The following is an 18,505-nucleotide window of genomic DNA, read 5'->3' on the forward strand; positions in this document are numbered from 1 at the left end:
TTAACCCAAGATTATGAACAAGAACTCTGAGCCAACAATTTTATTGCACGTTTGAAATATTGCACACCACTACCTAAAGAGGAGATTTAACGCTACGAGATATGTAAGACAATAATGCAGCCGCTTCTCTTAATTTATTCCTAGTAACGAAAGATTATACTTTTCCCTTTCACTATATGTATTAGTTAACTGGAAACGATAATAAATATCTCAAGCCTTAGAATCTTGACGAGACATTAGTGAAGCGTGTCGATTATTCGGAACGTCATAAAAGATAATGTACGAGCCAATCTTCGTATCGGTTGATCGACGAAAACCTTTTTTTTTACCAGATATGTTGTAAGCAATTATTGCTCTATATGGATAGAATATGGAGAATAGTTAATTACACATCCGATATCCCAGAGAAGTAGCTCGTGTGGGATGCAAACTTCCGCGGTGATATAGATATAATTTGCTAAATAAATGTATGAGCAATTACGGACACTAGGAAATTAGACCGGAAAGAAACAGCCTCAGCATAGGCCAAATATTAGTTGGATAGGCGTCGCGACGCTTAACTCTCCTACGGTCTCAAAGTAAAGTTCCTATAAATTACCTATGCATAATATAAGTGCGATTGTGGAAATAATGTATAGGAATTCTCCATACGTTGATTTTACTCTCAAAATGGGCAATATCAGTGCACAAGGAATTCAGGTGAACATAAATGAAATGAACGTGATTAAGGCGAAACAATAATCGTGTTCCTGTGTATTCCGTCACCGCCACTCCGCCTTTCGATTTTGTGAGTGTATTCCGCTCGATATATAACATTGGAAGACGAAATATCGCTGAATTATACCCCACCTCCGAGAACCGAACCCTTCCCCACGGGGTGGGAACTCAGCCATCCTGCGCAATGATCCTATCCAGTCGCTTCTGATGAAAGCAAATAACATTTCGCATTCTTCCCACCCAGCGCGTCCAAGAATCATGGTGGATTGCAGGAGGATGCGGAAAGAGTAGTAGTAGTATTAGCGCGGGGAGCGATGCCTTCTGATGTGGGCTGGGGAAGGAGGAAGACGGCAGGGGGCGGGCAATAGCATTGCGAAGACTCATATCAGTGTCTCTGACTGCCTCCGATCAAAGGTCAGTGGATGTGGGGCGATGGGGCGGGAGCTGAGAGACATGAGGACTAGAAGGCACGGAGGGGAGTGTGGGAAACTGAGGCATAATAGAAGTTCTTGTGAGACCGTTCGTGAAGGGGGAGAGACGGCGAGGTGGGCCGAGGGAGAGGAGGAAAAGAAATTGCGGGACAATCGAGGTATCAGCGATCACAAAGTTGAAGCACCCCAGTTCCCGCCTCCTAGCATCGTCTTGGCAACCCGCCGTCGAAGGCGTCACGACGGCAGGGAGTATGATGAGACCAAGTTGAAAGGCTGGATTCCTAATTTGCGGGTGAAGTTTTGTGAAAGGGGACTGACTAGTTGTCATGACCTTCGACGGTAAGACCGCGTTTGACCTATTGTTTTTTTGTATCCGTCTCGGGGCGAACAGGTTGTGATTTATCTCCCATCGACTATTTGCGGCGACAAGTTTCAGTGTTTCGTCAGTGGTCGTACAAGGAAAACTCGGTTGCCTTCGTATTCATCATCTCGTGTGTCATAACATCATACAACCATTGCAAAATATTTCGAGTGTTTTCCGTCCGCCGCACGGATTGACAGGGGCCAATTCAGTGTGGGAATCCCGGTGTCAATTCATTGAGGGATTTCCTTAAGAAACGCCCATATTCTAGCTACACCCCATTTCCATATATCAGGAGTCATCAGACAAAAAACCTTGCTTCTCGAGATAATGTGTTTCCAAATTTTCCGTCTCGCGTCATATTTTTTTTAAAGGAATGCCGCGGGGGCATATGACCAAGGGGGGGAGAGATGAAAACACGGACCAAATTTTGAAAGAACGAGATAAAAGGACGTCTCATTTGAACATTTCGTAACGTGCAATCTTCCGCTCAAGACCAGAGAGAATTCCGGCGTAGCTGATGCCAGCGGAAGGAAACGCTCTAAAAACATGGGGAGGAAGGTCGTGTGAGGGGGGGGGAATGGGGAGGGTAGGGGCGGGAGGTCGGCAGAGGACAACATTTGTGGAGGCGGCGGGAGAGGGAGAATGCCTTTCTCATAAGAGAGCCAAAATAAGGGGTGGTGTAGGTAGACGAATGGGGAACAGAGTTCGATGTTTTTCACTCGGAGACGATGCGATAGCCTAATAGAGGAGCACGGGGTGGGGGAAGGGTGTTAAGGTGATTGACGGTGATGGTGACGGGATAAACGCTAACAATAGTGGCGCCCAAGGTGAGTGGCCAGAAGAACGATTAAGACCAGTGGGACGTGAGAGGAGGAGGAGTTGACTTGGTGGGGGTTACTTTTCGGTCTCAGTAGGGTAAGTACGCCCACAGGCCATCATGTAAAAAAATCACTGTCTACATAGGGGTTGGGGGTTAGGGGGATAATGAATCTATATATTGTTTCATTGAAATTTGCCGATAAAATGATCTGCTTATATCTTCTGACCATTGACTGCAAAATCTCTGCGATCATTTGATATTCACCAGGCTCCCAGGTGTACAGCACCTCGACAACGCTATCGGCCGTGGAACCGATTTCAAACCTCGAAATGACAGGTGTTTTTGACGAAAGACTGTCCCATCCATTGGGTCGGGTTGAAAAGTAACTGCATAACTTGGTGTCTTCATATAACCGAGACGCCTTTGTGAATCAAGCTGAAATGCGTTCAGACGAATCATTCTGCTTTTAATCCCCCCTCCCCGTAAATAAACGCACGCATGTTTTCGGTGAGTATTTTATCGCACTTCCTCGGGCGCACTCGGGGGGTTGTTTCGCAGTCCAAAATACTATTCTTGTCATTCGCCTTTGCCCTAATTTCGAAAAGGGTAGGGCGCATCTCTAATAGCGTTGTGTGACCTCGTGGGTTAAGAATACAGCACATTTATACCTTCCGCTCAATATTGGATTTCCTATTCCACTTACCTTAAAGGGCATTCAGAGCTCCATCTGTTGAGTTACTGTGCAGCCATGACTGCGAGGAATGGATAAAATGCTTCCCGTTTCACCGATATATTGTCGGTAGCGTCGTCGTATTCCCCCTCCAAGTTCTCGTATCGGCGCCGCAATCCTCGTTTGAAGAAATGCCCCCGGGTAGCCGCTTATGCGAGAGACGTGATCCGATGTCTGCGTGCATTCTTTCCGGAATACTAATTCCTTGGACCGGACGAAACGCGTTCAAGTCAATTGAAATAGGTTGATTCGAATTGGCTGTTGATATTCTTGAGGTTCGGCCTAAATCATCAATCAGCGAGGTCCAGCCGGGCAAGTGGCCAGCACATGTGAAGGCGCGTGCGTGTGCTTCTCTCTATCTGTACGGAAGAGAGGAGGGGATGCATAAGGTACAGTCAAATTCCACTGTGGTATTGTTTTGCAATGATTGCAAGCATGAAAAAGTATTTTTCATGAAACAACAATTTTCGCACACACCAATTTTCGCTCTCGTTCTGTTCACTATGAAAAGAAGTTGCATTTAAAGTATTCAAATTTGTTGGCAAGAAATAATGAAGTGTTTATTTTTTAAATTCTATCTTTCGTTATTAAATGTATTTAGACAGCACGAGATACCCCTTTAAACGACTATTTTATTTTGAAGTGTATATATCATAAAATGTGTACTCACGGGATTTGTGGTTCTGGCCTATCGTGAATACTTAATTTGCGAGAAGTTTCCTCGCTTTATACCATCGTTAACAAAAGAATTTGTAAATGCTCATTTACCTTTATATTTCTGTTATCAATTTCTTCTTCGCGTGTGTGATCGCACAATTTTAAATAGCACATAAATCTCCTATATATCTTTCTCTCTTTTTTGAATTACTACTGAACTATTTCCAAGCGCTTATAATCCAGCTTTGGGGGGAATTCGAGCTGAGTGTGCTAAGCTCGGGGATATGGCGAGTGACACACCCATTCAGAAGCCCGAACCAGAGTGACGAAGGGAAGTGAGTCGAGTGTTTACTGCGTTTGTAAGGCTTCGTAAGATGCGTCGAGACAGCCGGGCATTTTTTTAAGGCTTAGGTCAAGGTCATTCTGTGCCTCTCTACGGATAATACACAAGTTTAAACGCTATGAATTCCGCTAATTGAGTCTAGGATTATTCGTGTAAATCTCTGGATACTAAAAGATTTAATGTAAAGACCTAAGTTCATTTTTTTCATCCATTCATTCATTTAACATTTGATTTCCATTTTATACCTGCACCATGCTAAGTCACATACACTTTGGAAGGTTTCGAGACAAAATATATTGAGTCGAATTCGATATTTTGGACTTGAAGTAAAGTTGAACTAGTACGACTTACTATTGAGCAGAAATAATTAGAATATTGATAATCAATTAAATACCCTGATATTGACAAATGTAGATACGCTTTTCACGAGAGTAGTTAGTAATATAGGCTGCGTCAAAATAAGACCGACGAGACTAATTCCTTAGTAAGACCTTACGATATGCATCTTAAGGTCAATTCCTTCATCTCTCTTTAGCCACATTTATTAAATATATAGTTATCATTGTTATAACCATTAAAATATGAAAAAGTTACATAAAATAAAAACAATTGTTTGGAGAAGGTATAATTTTTATTTAATATACCTATTATTCATTGAGAAGATAATCGACAATAATATCGATTTTAATATTTGTTGCATTTTATCCAAAAGTATATCTTATTTAACGCTCATGAGCAGTCGTTGATTAAGCCAACAATGTTCAGATTCACTTAAATGATTTGGTTTGAGGAATTGCGAATTTATCAGATAGGCGCGTTGGAACGAAGCACTTTACGGGTGGGCCAAGGTTAAGCGTGAAGAATATGAGCAATATTGAATCTAAAGTTACTCAAAAGCAAAGTAAGGGCTGTAAAGACAATCGATATATTTTTCCCATTACTAAAAAATGCATGGACGGATAGCTGCTTCCGATGCCACAGTGCTTGTACCTTGATTGAGGTCAGTGAGTACCTACTGTTGCGCAAAGGAAGTCTGGATTCCTAATAAGTACCTTCGGATGACTTTTTTCGAGCAGATAATTCGTAGAATATTGATAATTACGGTTATTTTAGGTGTCGTGTATCGCAAATATGCATTAGTTGAATTGGATTAATAAATATTAAGATAGCAGGTAAATTGTAAAGACACATATTTGAAGCACCTACCTTTATGAATCGAAGAATGAGAGAACGTTCACCAATAACGCCCATACAACGGCGCTAAACTTAGAAAAATATTTCCGAGCCACAATCCGCTCCGGCTTTGGTTTTATCTTTAGCTAACAATTATTTAGACGTCGCACGGCACTTTAAGGTGTGCTTTGAGATAATAAATCACTTTCGCGCAAATTTCTACCTTGAAAGTTCCTCTGATGGTCACGCAGCCGAATTAATCGTATTTCCGTCAAATCGGTCTCAGTTCACTGGAGGATATATGTACTGAGAGACTTTACGCTTAGGTAACTTATCCAAAAGATAATATGATAGCATTTACCCCTTCCCCGAAACATTCTTTTGGGTTGAAATCTGTTATTGGTATTTCTGTTATCTTATTTATTTACGATTAAGCAACGTTGGAGCTTTAAAGCTGCAAAACTATCGAAATCAACATCAATAAGGCATATCTATATTCAGCGGTCCTTCATTCATCGTTTATTTTGACCAATTAAGTTTCCAGACGAAGCCGTCTTAAGTAGCGCCAAGATTTTCGCACCTGGCAAAATAACGTTCGGAGCGTCAAAACCTAACGAGCGAGGTGGGACATAGGGATTGGTGTAAGTGTGATTTAAATTGCAAATCAACAGTTTTCAGAAAATCCATTGCTGAAATATGCTTGGTGGAAATTACATTCTCGATTCAATCACGATTACTATCAGGATCCTCTCAGGGGCCGCCAAGGTCTGCTCTTCTTAAATTCCAAAACTGTTTAACTGCCAACGCCGTCTCGTTCTGGTACTTATGGATTACACCCAAAAACGAACCTTCACGTTTGCTGGTTTCACCGTTCCCCTTGGTCTCGAACGACTTTCCGTTCAGTTTCGCTTCAAGTTAAGTTATGACACCGTTACTTTTGTGACTTGAGGAAACTTCTTGGAACAATGAAATAAATCGTTGATAACCAAATTCTAAGTTACGATGTGATTTACGTACTTCTGACTTTATCCAGAGGAAAGAGCGTGGCTGGAAAAGTTCACAGTGCGCGGGAATCTATCTTTTAGGAGCTTTCCTCAAAAACCAACATCCATGGCGCTGCTTTCCAAGATATGAGTTTATAGTATAGATGAAAATAGTCAATGAGTCTTCCTTAACAAAGATGATTTATTTTCATTCACATTTCTATTTTTCCTAAGTTATTCAGCTTTCTTCTGCTATGAGGTCATTGGATTCCCTTCGCACTATTCAGTGAAGCCCTCACTTATGGTACAGAGATATAGCTGCAAAACCCATTAGCGACAAGGGAGTTATGGATAGGATGAGAAAAGGAGATAACAATTAGAGGTGAAGAGAAAGAGAATGAGAAACATAGAAAATGTTACTATTAAGGAGTCACAAGGTGGGAGGTAAGGCAGTGGGCAGGGGAAGAGGCTGAGAGTTGATGACCACACTGTAGCATATTTTACATGATGCTCCAGGTGTTACAAGTTACCTTTATTTCAAAATTTGCATAGCTTTAGTGTGTAACTATTTATCGATATTCTCTTTGAAATCAATGGAACCTTGAGGATTTTCAATTAATTTCCCTACACCATAATTGGAGAGGTACTGGTTAACTGGGTTGGTGACAGACAGCTGAAGTCATTTTTACCCATCATTTGAGGGAGGGATTAACATGGTAGAGGGGTGGTGAGTTCAGTTATTTCATCGCAATATTGTGTATTCTAAAATAGAAAGAGTTTCATTAGCCTAGAGTCATAAAAATTTACAACTTCTTAGAGCAGTTTAAGTAAAATAAGTTAATATATTACTATCATAATAAGACTATAATGATAATACTTTTTCAGAAACAGCAACAGATTTAACTATAATCATTTGAAAAAGAACTTGAAAACACAGCAATGCGGTTCACAGAGCATTTGTCTGCACATATTACTCCTGAATGGAGGAAACAGTATATAAATTATGAGGTAAACAACTATTTGATTTTATTCTCATATTAGCATTAGGAAATAATTTTTTGAGATCAGAAATGAGATATAAATGGATTTTAAATTTGTTTTTGTGACCCAAACTTAATAATTTGTTTATCACTATTAACTTTGCCTCTTATTTAACCATTAATAATCCATTAAATTAATTCATTGGCTGAAATGTTTGCATATTATGTTTCCAAAAAGATGGAATTACCATCTAGGAACTTTCATTATTGAAATTTAGACTTTTTTGGATACCTACCTAATAACTATTTTCATGATAATTAACAGGAAATGAAAGCAATGCTCTATCTGGCAGTTGAAGAAGCACCATCAGCTGAAATTGTTGAACAAGAAGTTGTTACTCGCTATTTTGCCAGTTTTGATGAAAGTTTTTTTCAGTATTGTGAAAATGAGCTCACCAAAATTAACACTTTTTATTCAGGTAAGTTTCTGTCCTTTCCCGCAGAATTGACATTCTGACCTCCTTATATGTATACCTAGTTCTATAATGAAAATTAATACTATTTGTTGTTCCTTTATTTCTTCTCTTAGTTGCAATGACTTTAAGCCAAATGTAATTGTTATATACTGATGATAGCAAAGGATCTTCTTGAATCATAAATGGCCAATATTTTCATTTTTAGCTAGTATATTGGAATTCAGAATGCTATTATCTGCTTGTGCTAATTTTTTATTAGTCAAAATGGTTATGCATCATCATGAAAGTCAGTGAATAATGATGAAAATGTCATTTGTACTAAATGTTTATTCAATAGCAACTTCATTTTCATAATGGCTATCTGCATATTCAAGGTTAACCAAAAGTGGCATTAATAGTCGATGGGATAACTATACAATTTTATCTTCATATTCATTATGAAATTATTTTAGACATAGCTTTTCACTCTATTGCACTCATTGGCATGAATTTATGATAAGAGCTGTGAAGAACATTTATGATAAAATAGTGTTTACGCCTATGTAAATATTTATTTAATTACAGAAAAACTTGCTGAAGCTACAAGGAAATTTGCATCTTTGCACAGTGAATTAAAATCATCTATACAAGGTAGCATGCCGGGTAATAAAACAACATTAAAAAACTTACTGGCTGTAAGCGGGACTGGGCGAGTTGGAGATGTACTTCAGAGACCTGATGCTCCTGCAAGAAAATTACAAGAACTTAAATTAGCTTTCAGTGAATTTTACCTAAGCCTAATTCTTTTGCAAAATTATCAAAATCTTAATTTCACTGGATTTAGAAAAATTCTCAAGAAACATGACAAGGTAATTTATAGAGTGAATTCCAAATAAAGTAAAATGATGAGTAGTTTTAAAATATATTGTCACAGATTTCTAGAGCTCTTTTACCATAATCCTCAAACAATTGTTATTCAACCATAATTCATTGAACTTATTTAGTTTAAGAATTATAATTATTCAATTATACAAATAAATTTGAATCACACTTATTCAAATTACAATTTTCTGAATAACAGTGGTTAAGATCCTAATCATAAAATTCCACAGTTTTTTAATGGGGAGCTATCCATATCAAACAACTAAATTGAGCCCACCAACATTTTTTGCAGAGATTTTGAACATTTTGTGAAACATCTTCAGGAACACTCGATGGATTGCATACCATCAGCTCTATTACCTGTTTCATCCCTGAATTTTTAATCAGAATATTTTTTAATCAAAGAACTGATGATTTGAGTAAATATGATCCAAACAATGAAGAATTGAAAGAATTTTGAATTGTACAGCTATGATCAAAGAACTGCTGAATGGAAATTTCATGATGGAAACTTTCCTAGGAACAATAAAATGGAGCAGTAGTAAAAAAATTAGTTTCTGAATGAGGGCCTTATCTTCCCTGAGAAATTTGCTTTTAGCTTTGGGGCAGGATGCTCATGCTTCAACATTAGATGAATCTAGAATAAAACTAAATTTTTAGCATTTAAATGCGATAAAAACAAAACCACTAAGTTAGTTATCAAGGAGAGGTGATGACTGAATTAATTGAATCATTAAAGATAGGTCTGTCTGAGTATTGTAAGGATTTAATCGCCACCAGAAAGGTACAAATTAGCCAAATTTTGGTATTAGCTTACTCTAAATTGAGTAACCAGTATATCAACAGTGTAATATTATTCCTGAAGTATAAAGCTCTCATATCTGAACTACTCTCCACACAGCACCAAATTTGGGATGAGATATAAAAACAATGAAAACTTCCTCAATCTCATAATTTGAAACTTAGCCTTTGATGACTAGTTTGCCTTCATAGCTATGGAGTAACCTATCTCATGAATGCCACTTCCATCACTGAATTGAGTTGTAATATTAATATCTGGCAAAATCTGCTTTAATAGATTTTCTTTATTATTAAAAAAATTAAGACTGAAATGTTTCATGAACTCCACAGTGGACATTGTCAGACCAGCATTGGGAAAATCTTGTTTGTGAAACAGTATTATTGTAAGTGTACAACTACATAGAGCAGTTATTTACAAAATAGAAATGAAAATGAAGATAAAATAGCTTTTTGTTAAATATGCCATTTTATCCTCATATCATGGGGATAATATCATATGAATTAATTGGAAGTGCATGAATTGAAAGGTATATTTTATTCGCTTTATTTGTATTAAAAAAATGTGTGTTGGTGCACAGGTACATTATTTGGAAACAATTTTGCTAGAATATTATAATTTCAATGAAATTTAACCCCTTGGTAAATACTTCTCAAAAAAAATATAGTGTTGCCAGAAGCACTTCATTTCTATGTTTTCATTTGAAAAGCAAAGTCTTTTTGCCAATAGTTGTTTTGAATTAAAAATGGTATGCATATTATGGTTTAAAATCACTTTCATTACATATGAAAGTGCCTTATTATAGTGTATGGCATTATTCTACAGTTACTGTCAGTAGAATCTGGACTTCGGTGGCAAGAGGAAAGGGTAGCTACATCCCATTTCTATACAGTAAAAGAGATTGATAGAATGATCCGTGAAACAGAAGGAACTGTCACAAATCAACTTGAAGGGGGAGATCGTCAGAAAGCAATGAAAAGGCTTCGAGTGCCCCCTTTAGGGGAACAACAATCACCATGGACAACATTCAAAGTGGGACTATTTTCTGGCTCATTTGTAATATTATTCATTGCAGTTGTCCTTTCAGGTAAATATAACTAGACATTTTCCATGCATAGATTTTTATCTACGTTGAGACATGAATTGTAGTTGTTCTTCTTAATCTTAGAAATTTCTGAAGGGGACTGAACAGGAATTTCAGGGGACTCAGAATGAGTGGTGTCTTTTGTAACCTTTTTTTGAAGTGAAGGTCTTTCATAATATTTAGTCATTTTTATTGAGGCTGGGCTACTAATGATGACCAGGGCTTACATTTCATGCATCATACACCCCTTTGTGATCCTGTATACCCCCTATATCCTATTTTGTGGTGTGATTTTCTCAGGGATGTTTGTGTATGATGAGTGTGGTAGCCTGGATAGAGCATTTGGTTACTGGCTAGAGTGTCCAGATTGAATCTCATTGACTCCAAGATAAAATAGTATTTTATTATTATTTTAATATATAATACCTTTTTTATGAGCGGAGTTCTTTCAGCAACATTTAATAAGTGGCTTTAACAATGAAACTTATATGGCCTATCTTCTGAAAAAATGTCAAAAAGTTTAGTGAACTATATTATATACATAATACAGAAAGAATGAGAAATATAACATGATGCAAATATTGCTGACAAAAATAAATGATAATATTTAATCTGGTACTGCTTTGAATAATATTAAGAATATGGTGATATAGTGTATGTACCTTATTTTTTAATGTTGTAACAAAAAAGAGTAAATACTTTTGGGGAATTAAACTATTTTTAAAAGTTTAAAATTGTTTAAAAATGATTTGCTAGCAAAATTAATCAAAATGTTATGAATTTTCAATGAGTTTGAGTTAAATTCTTTTGATTGTTTCAGCAATTTTTCAGCAAGAAAGAAGTGACTGGTATGTTGTACTTCGGCTTTATAGAGGCCCCCTTGTTCTAGTGGAGTTTCTTTTTCTAATGGGAGTAAATGTGTATGGCTGGAGGTCTTCAGGAGTTAATCATGTGCTCATATTTGAGCTTGATCCTCGTAATCACCTGTCAGAGCAACACCTAATGGAGCTAGCCTCAATATTTGGAGTTGTTTGGGCTCTGAGCATGCTGGGATTCCTATACTCATCTTCTCTGAGCATACCTCCATATGCAAATCCTTTGGCTCTTGCAGTAATCATGCTAATATTCCTCTTAAATCCACTTCATGTTTTCCGACATGAAGCTCGCTTTTGGGCCATGAGAGAAGTTGTGAGTACTGATTTAATATAAAGTAAAGAATGATTATGTAATTATTTAAGTCTATAATGACGTAATATAATTTTATGTACCCCTTGGCTTTAAATTTTACTTACGGTTGTAGGAGTATTTAATTTTAAAAATGAAGTCTAAACCTCAATTAACCAGTTAATTCACATGATTTCTTCAAAGATTAATGTTTACAATCTATCTTCAGTGATTATGAATGATGAGCTATACAGTGTGGAAATATAAATAATGTGAACTCAATCTGTACTCATATCAATCAAATCCTTATTGGCAGCAGCTTATGAAGTTATATATTTCAGGGTATTTACCTTCCTCTTAACGACTAAATTTTTTAATAACATGTGTGGGATGTAGAACCACTGTAGAAAATAATGCATAGAATAATGACAAAAGCTTTAACATAGGTCATCATGATGCTGTTTTGATACTGTTATTTAATCTAGACACACATTAATGGCAAATATGGATCAATTCTGAAATCACGTTCATGGGGGAAAATTGATCACTCTTATGTGGATAAACAAATGAGTATTGTTGAATGCAATTTGCAGCTTAAAGTTACCCTGATTAAGGGGCCATTTTTAAATGTTTATCCACCTCTTGTGTAATTATCTAGGCTAACTTTAATATCAAATAAGTACATCATACTAAAATAAGAACATCAAGGGTTGAAGAAAGAATTTCATCTGTGATTTCAAATCTGTACAATTATCTATTTTCACTGAAAATCCATTACCTTGCCAGGAGATTAGTTTATTATTTTAGTGATATTATAATTCATACATTGCATTTGAACAGATTTTGAAACTCTTTTAATCAGATGATTTGTGCTTAAATAGTTTTGAAACAAGTTTGATTAGCTATTGCTAAATGACTTCTTTGGTTATCTAGGACATTTAAAATTATATTTTCATAAACAATGGCCAAAATGAAAATAATAAGCCCAATGAATAAACCAATGAAATACCTTATGTAAGATGCTTGCATATGCCCTGTTTATTTCCAATAAGGATATGAAATTGCAAATACATCCCTCCCCCAAGAAACCTAAGGTAACACATTAATCAGGAACTGCTGCAATCAATATCCAAACTATTAAAAAAGACTACCAATATAATGGAATAAACTTATCATTAATTTGTAGTTGTTTTTCGCTTGCCAGCTTTAATACTTTTATTAATTATTTTGCAGGGAAGAATCCTTGCTGCACCTTTCTTTCATGTTGGTTTTGCAGACTTTTGGCTTGCTGATCAAATGAATAGCTTAGCATCAACTTTCTTGGATTTCCAGTACTTAATTTGTTTTTATGCAACAAATGAAAATTGGATTGTTGCTGGTGGTAAGTTTCAGGTGGATTACATGAATATATTTTTGAATGTTTCTATGCAATTTTCTTCACATTAAAAATGAAATCACTCTAAGAAATAATTCTAATATTCAGTTACACAATATGCTATTTAAAATTTAACATTAAGATAAGACATATATTATGTAACTCCGGGGCTACAACAATAACTAAACAGTCTGTGCCACTTTGGGTAGATGTGAATTTGGCACCCCACTCTCATTTTGGTACTAAACCAGTGCAAATTTAATGCAATAGAGCTCTTTGTGATATGTAGCATACGTGGTTTATATAACCATTAATTTAACTTTAATTCATATGATAAGTTAATACACTAATAGTTTTGACATTAAACAATAAATGGAAATGGCATTACCATTTAAATATAATTAGCATACTCACACATCGTCTTCTGATACTGATAAAGGAGGATGAAGATGTGAAGGCATTTAGAAGCTTCATTTGCACCAACTTGGGCTGTTTGAGAACAAGAAAGCATAGTTAGAATTAGATCATGTCTTGGTCTACCCTTCATTTTTGGTGCCCCCATAAATTTCAAATTGACTATGATTTACTTTTAACCCATAGAACCTAAGAAAATAATCCTTGCATTTAAACCTATCAATAATATTTGCCATAAGACAGTGAGGTATATCCATGGAAAAGACATTTTGGGGTATGATTAATGAGGAAGCTTCATGTCAATCCATCCCTTTATTATCACAAGATTTAAACCTGTCAGTGCCGAAGGAAAGGTTGAAAACCTATTATAGAGGAAAGATACAAGGTGAGGTACCTATTCACTACAAGATGATGTAACAGGGATAGTAAATTGCCCTTTGTATTGGAGATAGCACAGAGTCTATGCATTTAAAAATGCTTGCCATATGACTATAGTATATGCCACCTTCTTGTAACCCATTTCATATTTTAAGATAGGTTAGGCACTTTGGATTCATTGTCTATCTCTTTTATATGTCAAACTTAAAATCACTTTATTTTAATTTTGAACAACATTAGTTATGTCCAAGTCATAATATTTAGAGAGTTAATGGCGATGTTAAATTGTGGCAGATTTTATGGACATTTTATGAGAAGCTCAAACAACAAGTTATATTCTTTTCAAATCTTCCTTAACTGCAATCTAAATGTTATGCATAATTTAATTGTGACCTAGAATATGCATATGCGTATTCTAGGTCACAATTAAACTATCATATTAAAAAATGAAACTGTGTTTGTCCAATATGTACAAATGTAGTCTGATATTTTAATGTTGCAAAAATTGATTTACAGATACTAGTCAATGCAATGAAAAGTCTTTCATTATAAGACCTATAGTAAATTGTCTTCCTGCATGGTTCCGATTTGCACAGTGCTTAAGGCGTTACCGTGACACTAAAGAGGGATTTCCTCATTTGGTGAATGCAGGAAAATATTCAACGACATTTTTTGTAGTTATTTTTGGAACTTTGAAGAGTTTTTATGCAGGTAAAGAATTTATTTCTAGTGAATGGCCAATTATTTTCAACTTTATTAAAAAGATATATAATTTGATAAGCAAACAGTCTGATTAATTTTTTATTTATTCATGATTGAAAATGTTTTTTTTCAGAAAACTATGAATCACAATTTGAGAATCCATTTCTTCATTTATGGATTATTTCTAATGTGATAAATTCATGCTATGCTTATACATGGGATATCAAAATGGATTGGGGGTTATTTGATAAAAAAGTTGGAGATAATAGGTTCTTGAGAGAGGAAATTGTTTATTCTTCACCGGTAAGATATAATTTTCAGCCTATAACCACTCACAATGATGGTTCATAACAAAATTGCATTTTTATATTCTAATGACCAATTGATTTTAGAATCAGAAAATAATTTTTTGCATGATACTCCAGTGATTTTAATGAATACCAATACATTTTCCTCCATTAATTATTATTCAAATATCATTTGATCATATTGCTGTTACACGGTCTAAGGTGTTTACTAAAGATGCAACAAAGATACTGCAATGTCAAACATCATGAAGTGGTAATCATAATAATCAGCAAAAACATTAAAGTGAGGAGTTAGTAATTAAATGAAAGTTCCTATATATCCTAATAAATGTAATCAATTAAAAAATTCATAAAATTATTAACAAAATCCAAGTGGGAATGATTGTTTAACCCTGACTCTGTAATAAAACCTATTCAATGCATGATCCAAATAAATAAAATATTTATCACTTTGATATAAGAATATCCATCTAGAGAATTTATCAGATATATAATTTGTCTGAATGATATTATTCCCTTCCTTACTCAGTAGGAGCAGTGGAAGAATCAAAATTCCATTTGATAAATACCTATTTTTTTCATTTTCAGAGTTTTTATTATTTTGCCATTGTTGAAGATCTGGTATTAAGATTTGGTTGGGCAGTTTCCTATGGTTTGCAACAGGCTGAATTAGTCAATAGTGAGGTAATGACCACTATCCTATCGCCACTTGAGGTATTTAGGTAAGTTCATTATTTTGATATTTAGTCATTAAATGCTATTTGTACATTCAATTTTTTCAGAGCATGCAAACAGACAAATACATTTCTCATATCAATTCATAATTAATGTGAGGAATTCATTGATTCTAGCCATTAGAAACTAAGGTTACGTTTCTCAATAAAACAGGAAATGTGATGACATTACTGCTGGCTTTTATTTTACAAGCATCCTTGTACATTGGTAATACGAAGCACATTAATTATATAAAGTACTCCAGTTTGGTTTAATGGTGGTGTATTATGGTGTATGGCAGTATGAGTACTTCTCTTGCCGTAAAATACAAGCATGTAATTAATTTTCCTTGCTAATCATTGATTTTACACTTTATGAACTGGTCCATTGTTTTCTGTCTATGAGCCAGAATAATATCTTTATGAAGCACCACAATCACAATCATTTTGGCCCAAATTTGTTTCAAAATTAAAATGAACATTAGCTTCTATCCTGCTCATCTTTGTCTATTTCCAATCACTCAACAAGTATTTTACCATGTTGAACCATTTCATGAGGAGAAGTTAGTGATGTGAATTCTTATACTCATACTGCTGGAAACAATAGCTATTTCTACCCAGGTAAATTCCGCAATAGTATCCTTTCTGTAAAGGTAATTTTCTGCATTTTGAATGCACGCAGGTCATAAGCCATGAAAGCATCCCTTGTATAATAGTTACTGATAAATTCGGATATAATGGCATTGGTGAAAGAACACATATGTATTTGGCAGTTGTAAAGCCTCACTCCTTGATATTTTCCAAATTTTATACACATACAGACAAAGTTCATAATCAGGCATAAGAGTCAGATACCTCATTTTCCCCAGAGTAGCAACATTACAACAGTACTCATGACTGACCGGTAATATATAATTCTAGTTACACCCAAGATATTTGACTATTGTGACTGGGGTTGGGAAAAGATAGGTAGCCTCAAAACACACTACATTGTGTATTGAGACTACCTACCTTTTCCACAATGAGAGGCTTATAAAGCAGCTAAGGAATAACTAGTGATACCACATTTTGGATGCGTTATTTTGAGATTTTGATGGTGTTTATTTCTGTATTATCAAGAAAATTGTATTAATAAAGTTCTATTTTCATGCAGAAAGAAAACCATCCAAAGCACACATATGTGAAGAAGTTTTCATGTTGGCATTGCTTAGCTTGCCTACATACTTTCTGCACTCATATTGTCTTTGCAATATATTAAATAGCATAAGGAATTATTTGTGTAGAATTCAATATTCAACATTTTGTGTTACTTATAAAAAAAGTTTACCTTTACTTTTAAAAACTTAAAAACTCAGCAATTGAAATTGGCCATTTTACATAGGTTTTTAAATTTATCAGGTTGATACTTTATAGGTGTGTTCCCTAATTATTTTGATGCCATCTCATAATAATTATTTACTAATTTATTAATTTAAACTATTTGTGGTGAAAATCTTCATAGATTTAAAAAAATACCATGTCTTTTAGCTTTACTAGTGGTGTGGATAACCCTAAACTGAAAAATAATATATTTGTATTTTTTTAAAATTTCCTTTGATTAGTCTCAATGTTATAAAGACATTTTTAGCAATGCTATGAGTGATTATGTGTACAATAAGTGATCCTCAATACATCCTTTGTGCATCTTTTCAGGCGTTTTATATGGAATTACTTTCGACTGGAAAATGAACATTTAAACAATTGTGGAAAATTTCGTGCTGTTCGAGACATTTCTGTGGCCCCTATAAATTCATCAGATCAGAAGTTAATTGTCAATATGATGGATGATGACAATGGGGTGACTAATAGACGTGCAAAGAAAATTAAAAAGAAAGAGGATAAAATACCCCTATTGAAAGCCTCAACTGCTATAGCTATAGTGGAGTAAATATTTATTACAACAATTTAAAGTATTATTCGTCTACATATCATGTCCATCACTTTCCTGTGCTTCAATGTGGAAGTCATCACATGTTTGAATGCATACTTAACTGGCATACCATGATCATTAGCAGTGATCAAAAGACTGCTACAAATGTGTTAAGAGTAACTTTCATTAGAAAGTATTGATGCATCAGTTTTATTTTCCAAACTTTAGAGAGGATTTCTGTTCCAAGTATTCCCAAGGTCTTTTTTATGAAAGTTTATTACTGATATTGTAATATTTTATACAATACCTATGTACCATGATGTTTAGTTGGGTTGAAGTGAATCAACATTGTTGTTTTCTAAAAATAAATTATCTACTTTTCTATTTTATGTTACTTGAGCAATTATTTCTTATTTTAGTAAGTTTTAAGTACCTAAGTAACTCTTGGCATTGGTCACAATTTGCTGAATTTCCAGGTATCTTCAATGGTAAAGCAATGCTATTTATTGTAGAATAAAAAAACCTGCCTGGATATTCAATAATACTTATGAACCAACTTTATCTTTTGTAAGTTTACCCTGGAGAGCTGAAGTTACTAGCACTAATCAAGTGTGCTATTACTTCCACATATATCTTTGATGATGTTGGTATTTTTTTCAAAACCTAACACTATTTGGTAATTTTTGCAGTTTGATGCTAAATGAAGTAATGCAATGTATATTTATCAGAAATTTCAAGTTCATTACAGTGGTGTTATCACGAAAGGTTAAGGGAAGGCAGCTGCCCCTATCAATCTCCATTGTTCAACCCACATATCACTGAGAACTCCTGACTTTCAACGTTAATATGAGGAGGAGGAGGGTCAATGTCTTTACCTCCAACCTTACACTCCTCTGACCTCTCCTAGATTCCTTTCCACAGTCTTTATTACCTCCCATATGACCACTCACTTGCCATCTAATCCTCCCTCCCTCCACAGCTCCTACATAGGGCAGAAGTCACTTAACATATTCCATTCATTAAAAATGAACACTCTCTAAAATATATGATTTTGTGATGCAAACTGATCATTTAACTTTCTCCACTGGGAGTTTGGCATGCAACTTATAAATGTCGACTGCCGT

The 18,505-nt window shown here is 35.1% G+C and overlaps 2 protein-coding genes across 3 annotated transcripts in view; one reads left to right on the forward strand and one right to left on the reverse strand.

The window, feature by feature from the left end:
• LOC139690027 (uncharacterized) overlaps positions 1-4,023 on the reverse strand; it is an 84,379-nt gene extending 80,356 nt beyond the window's left edge. Inside the window, exons 1-2 of the mRNA XM_071587208.1 lie at positions 3,831-4,023; positions 3,036-3,421 (exon numbers count right to left, since the gene is read on the reverse strand). Coding sequence (XP_071443309.1) covers positions 3,036-3,047 — 12 coding nt within the window. The 5' untranslated portion in view covers positions 3,048-3,421; positions 3,831-4,023. The remainder of the gene's footprint in view (positions 1-3,035; positions 3,422-3,830) is intronic.
• LOC139690694 (solute carrier family 53 member 1-like) lies at positions 1,224-17,770 on the forward strand. 2 transcript variants are annotated; one of them, XM_071588201.1, is made up of 11 exons: positions 1,224-1,487; positions 7,104-7,226; positions 7,524-7,677; positions 8,239-8,522; positions 10,160-10,421; positions 11,239-11,606; positions 12,816-12,963; positions 14,266-14,460; positions 14,585-14,754; positions 15,348-15,481; positions 17,165-17,770. In XM_071588201.1, the coding sequence occupies exons 2-11, from the start codon at positions 7,158-7,160 to the stop codon at positions 17,397-17,399; spliced, it is 2,019 nt and encodes a 672-aa protein (XP_071444302.1). In that variant the 5' UTR covers positions 1,224-1,487; positions 7,104-7,157; the 3' UTR covers positions 17,400-17,770. The 2 variants fall into 2 exon arrangements, with proteins under 2 accessions (XP_071444302.1, XP_071444303.1); XM_071588202.1 differs by lacking the exon at positions 1,224-1,487 and adding an exon at positions 3,436-3,451.
• The last annotated feature ends 735 nt before the right edge of the window (positions 17,771-18,505 follow it).

Source organism: Hetaerina americana, unplaced genomic scaffold (assembly GCF_022747635.1).
Source record: "Hetaerina americana unplaced genomic scaffold, ioHetAmer1.1.p SCAF_3, whole genome shotgun sequence".
Lineage (NCBI taxonomy): Eukaryota > Metazoa > Arthropoda > Insecta > Odonata > Calopterygidae > Hetaerina > Hetaerina americana.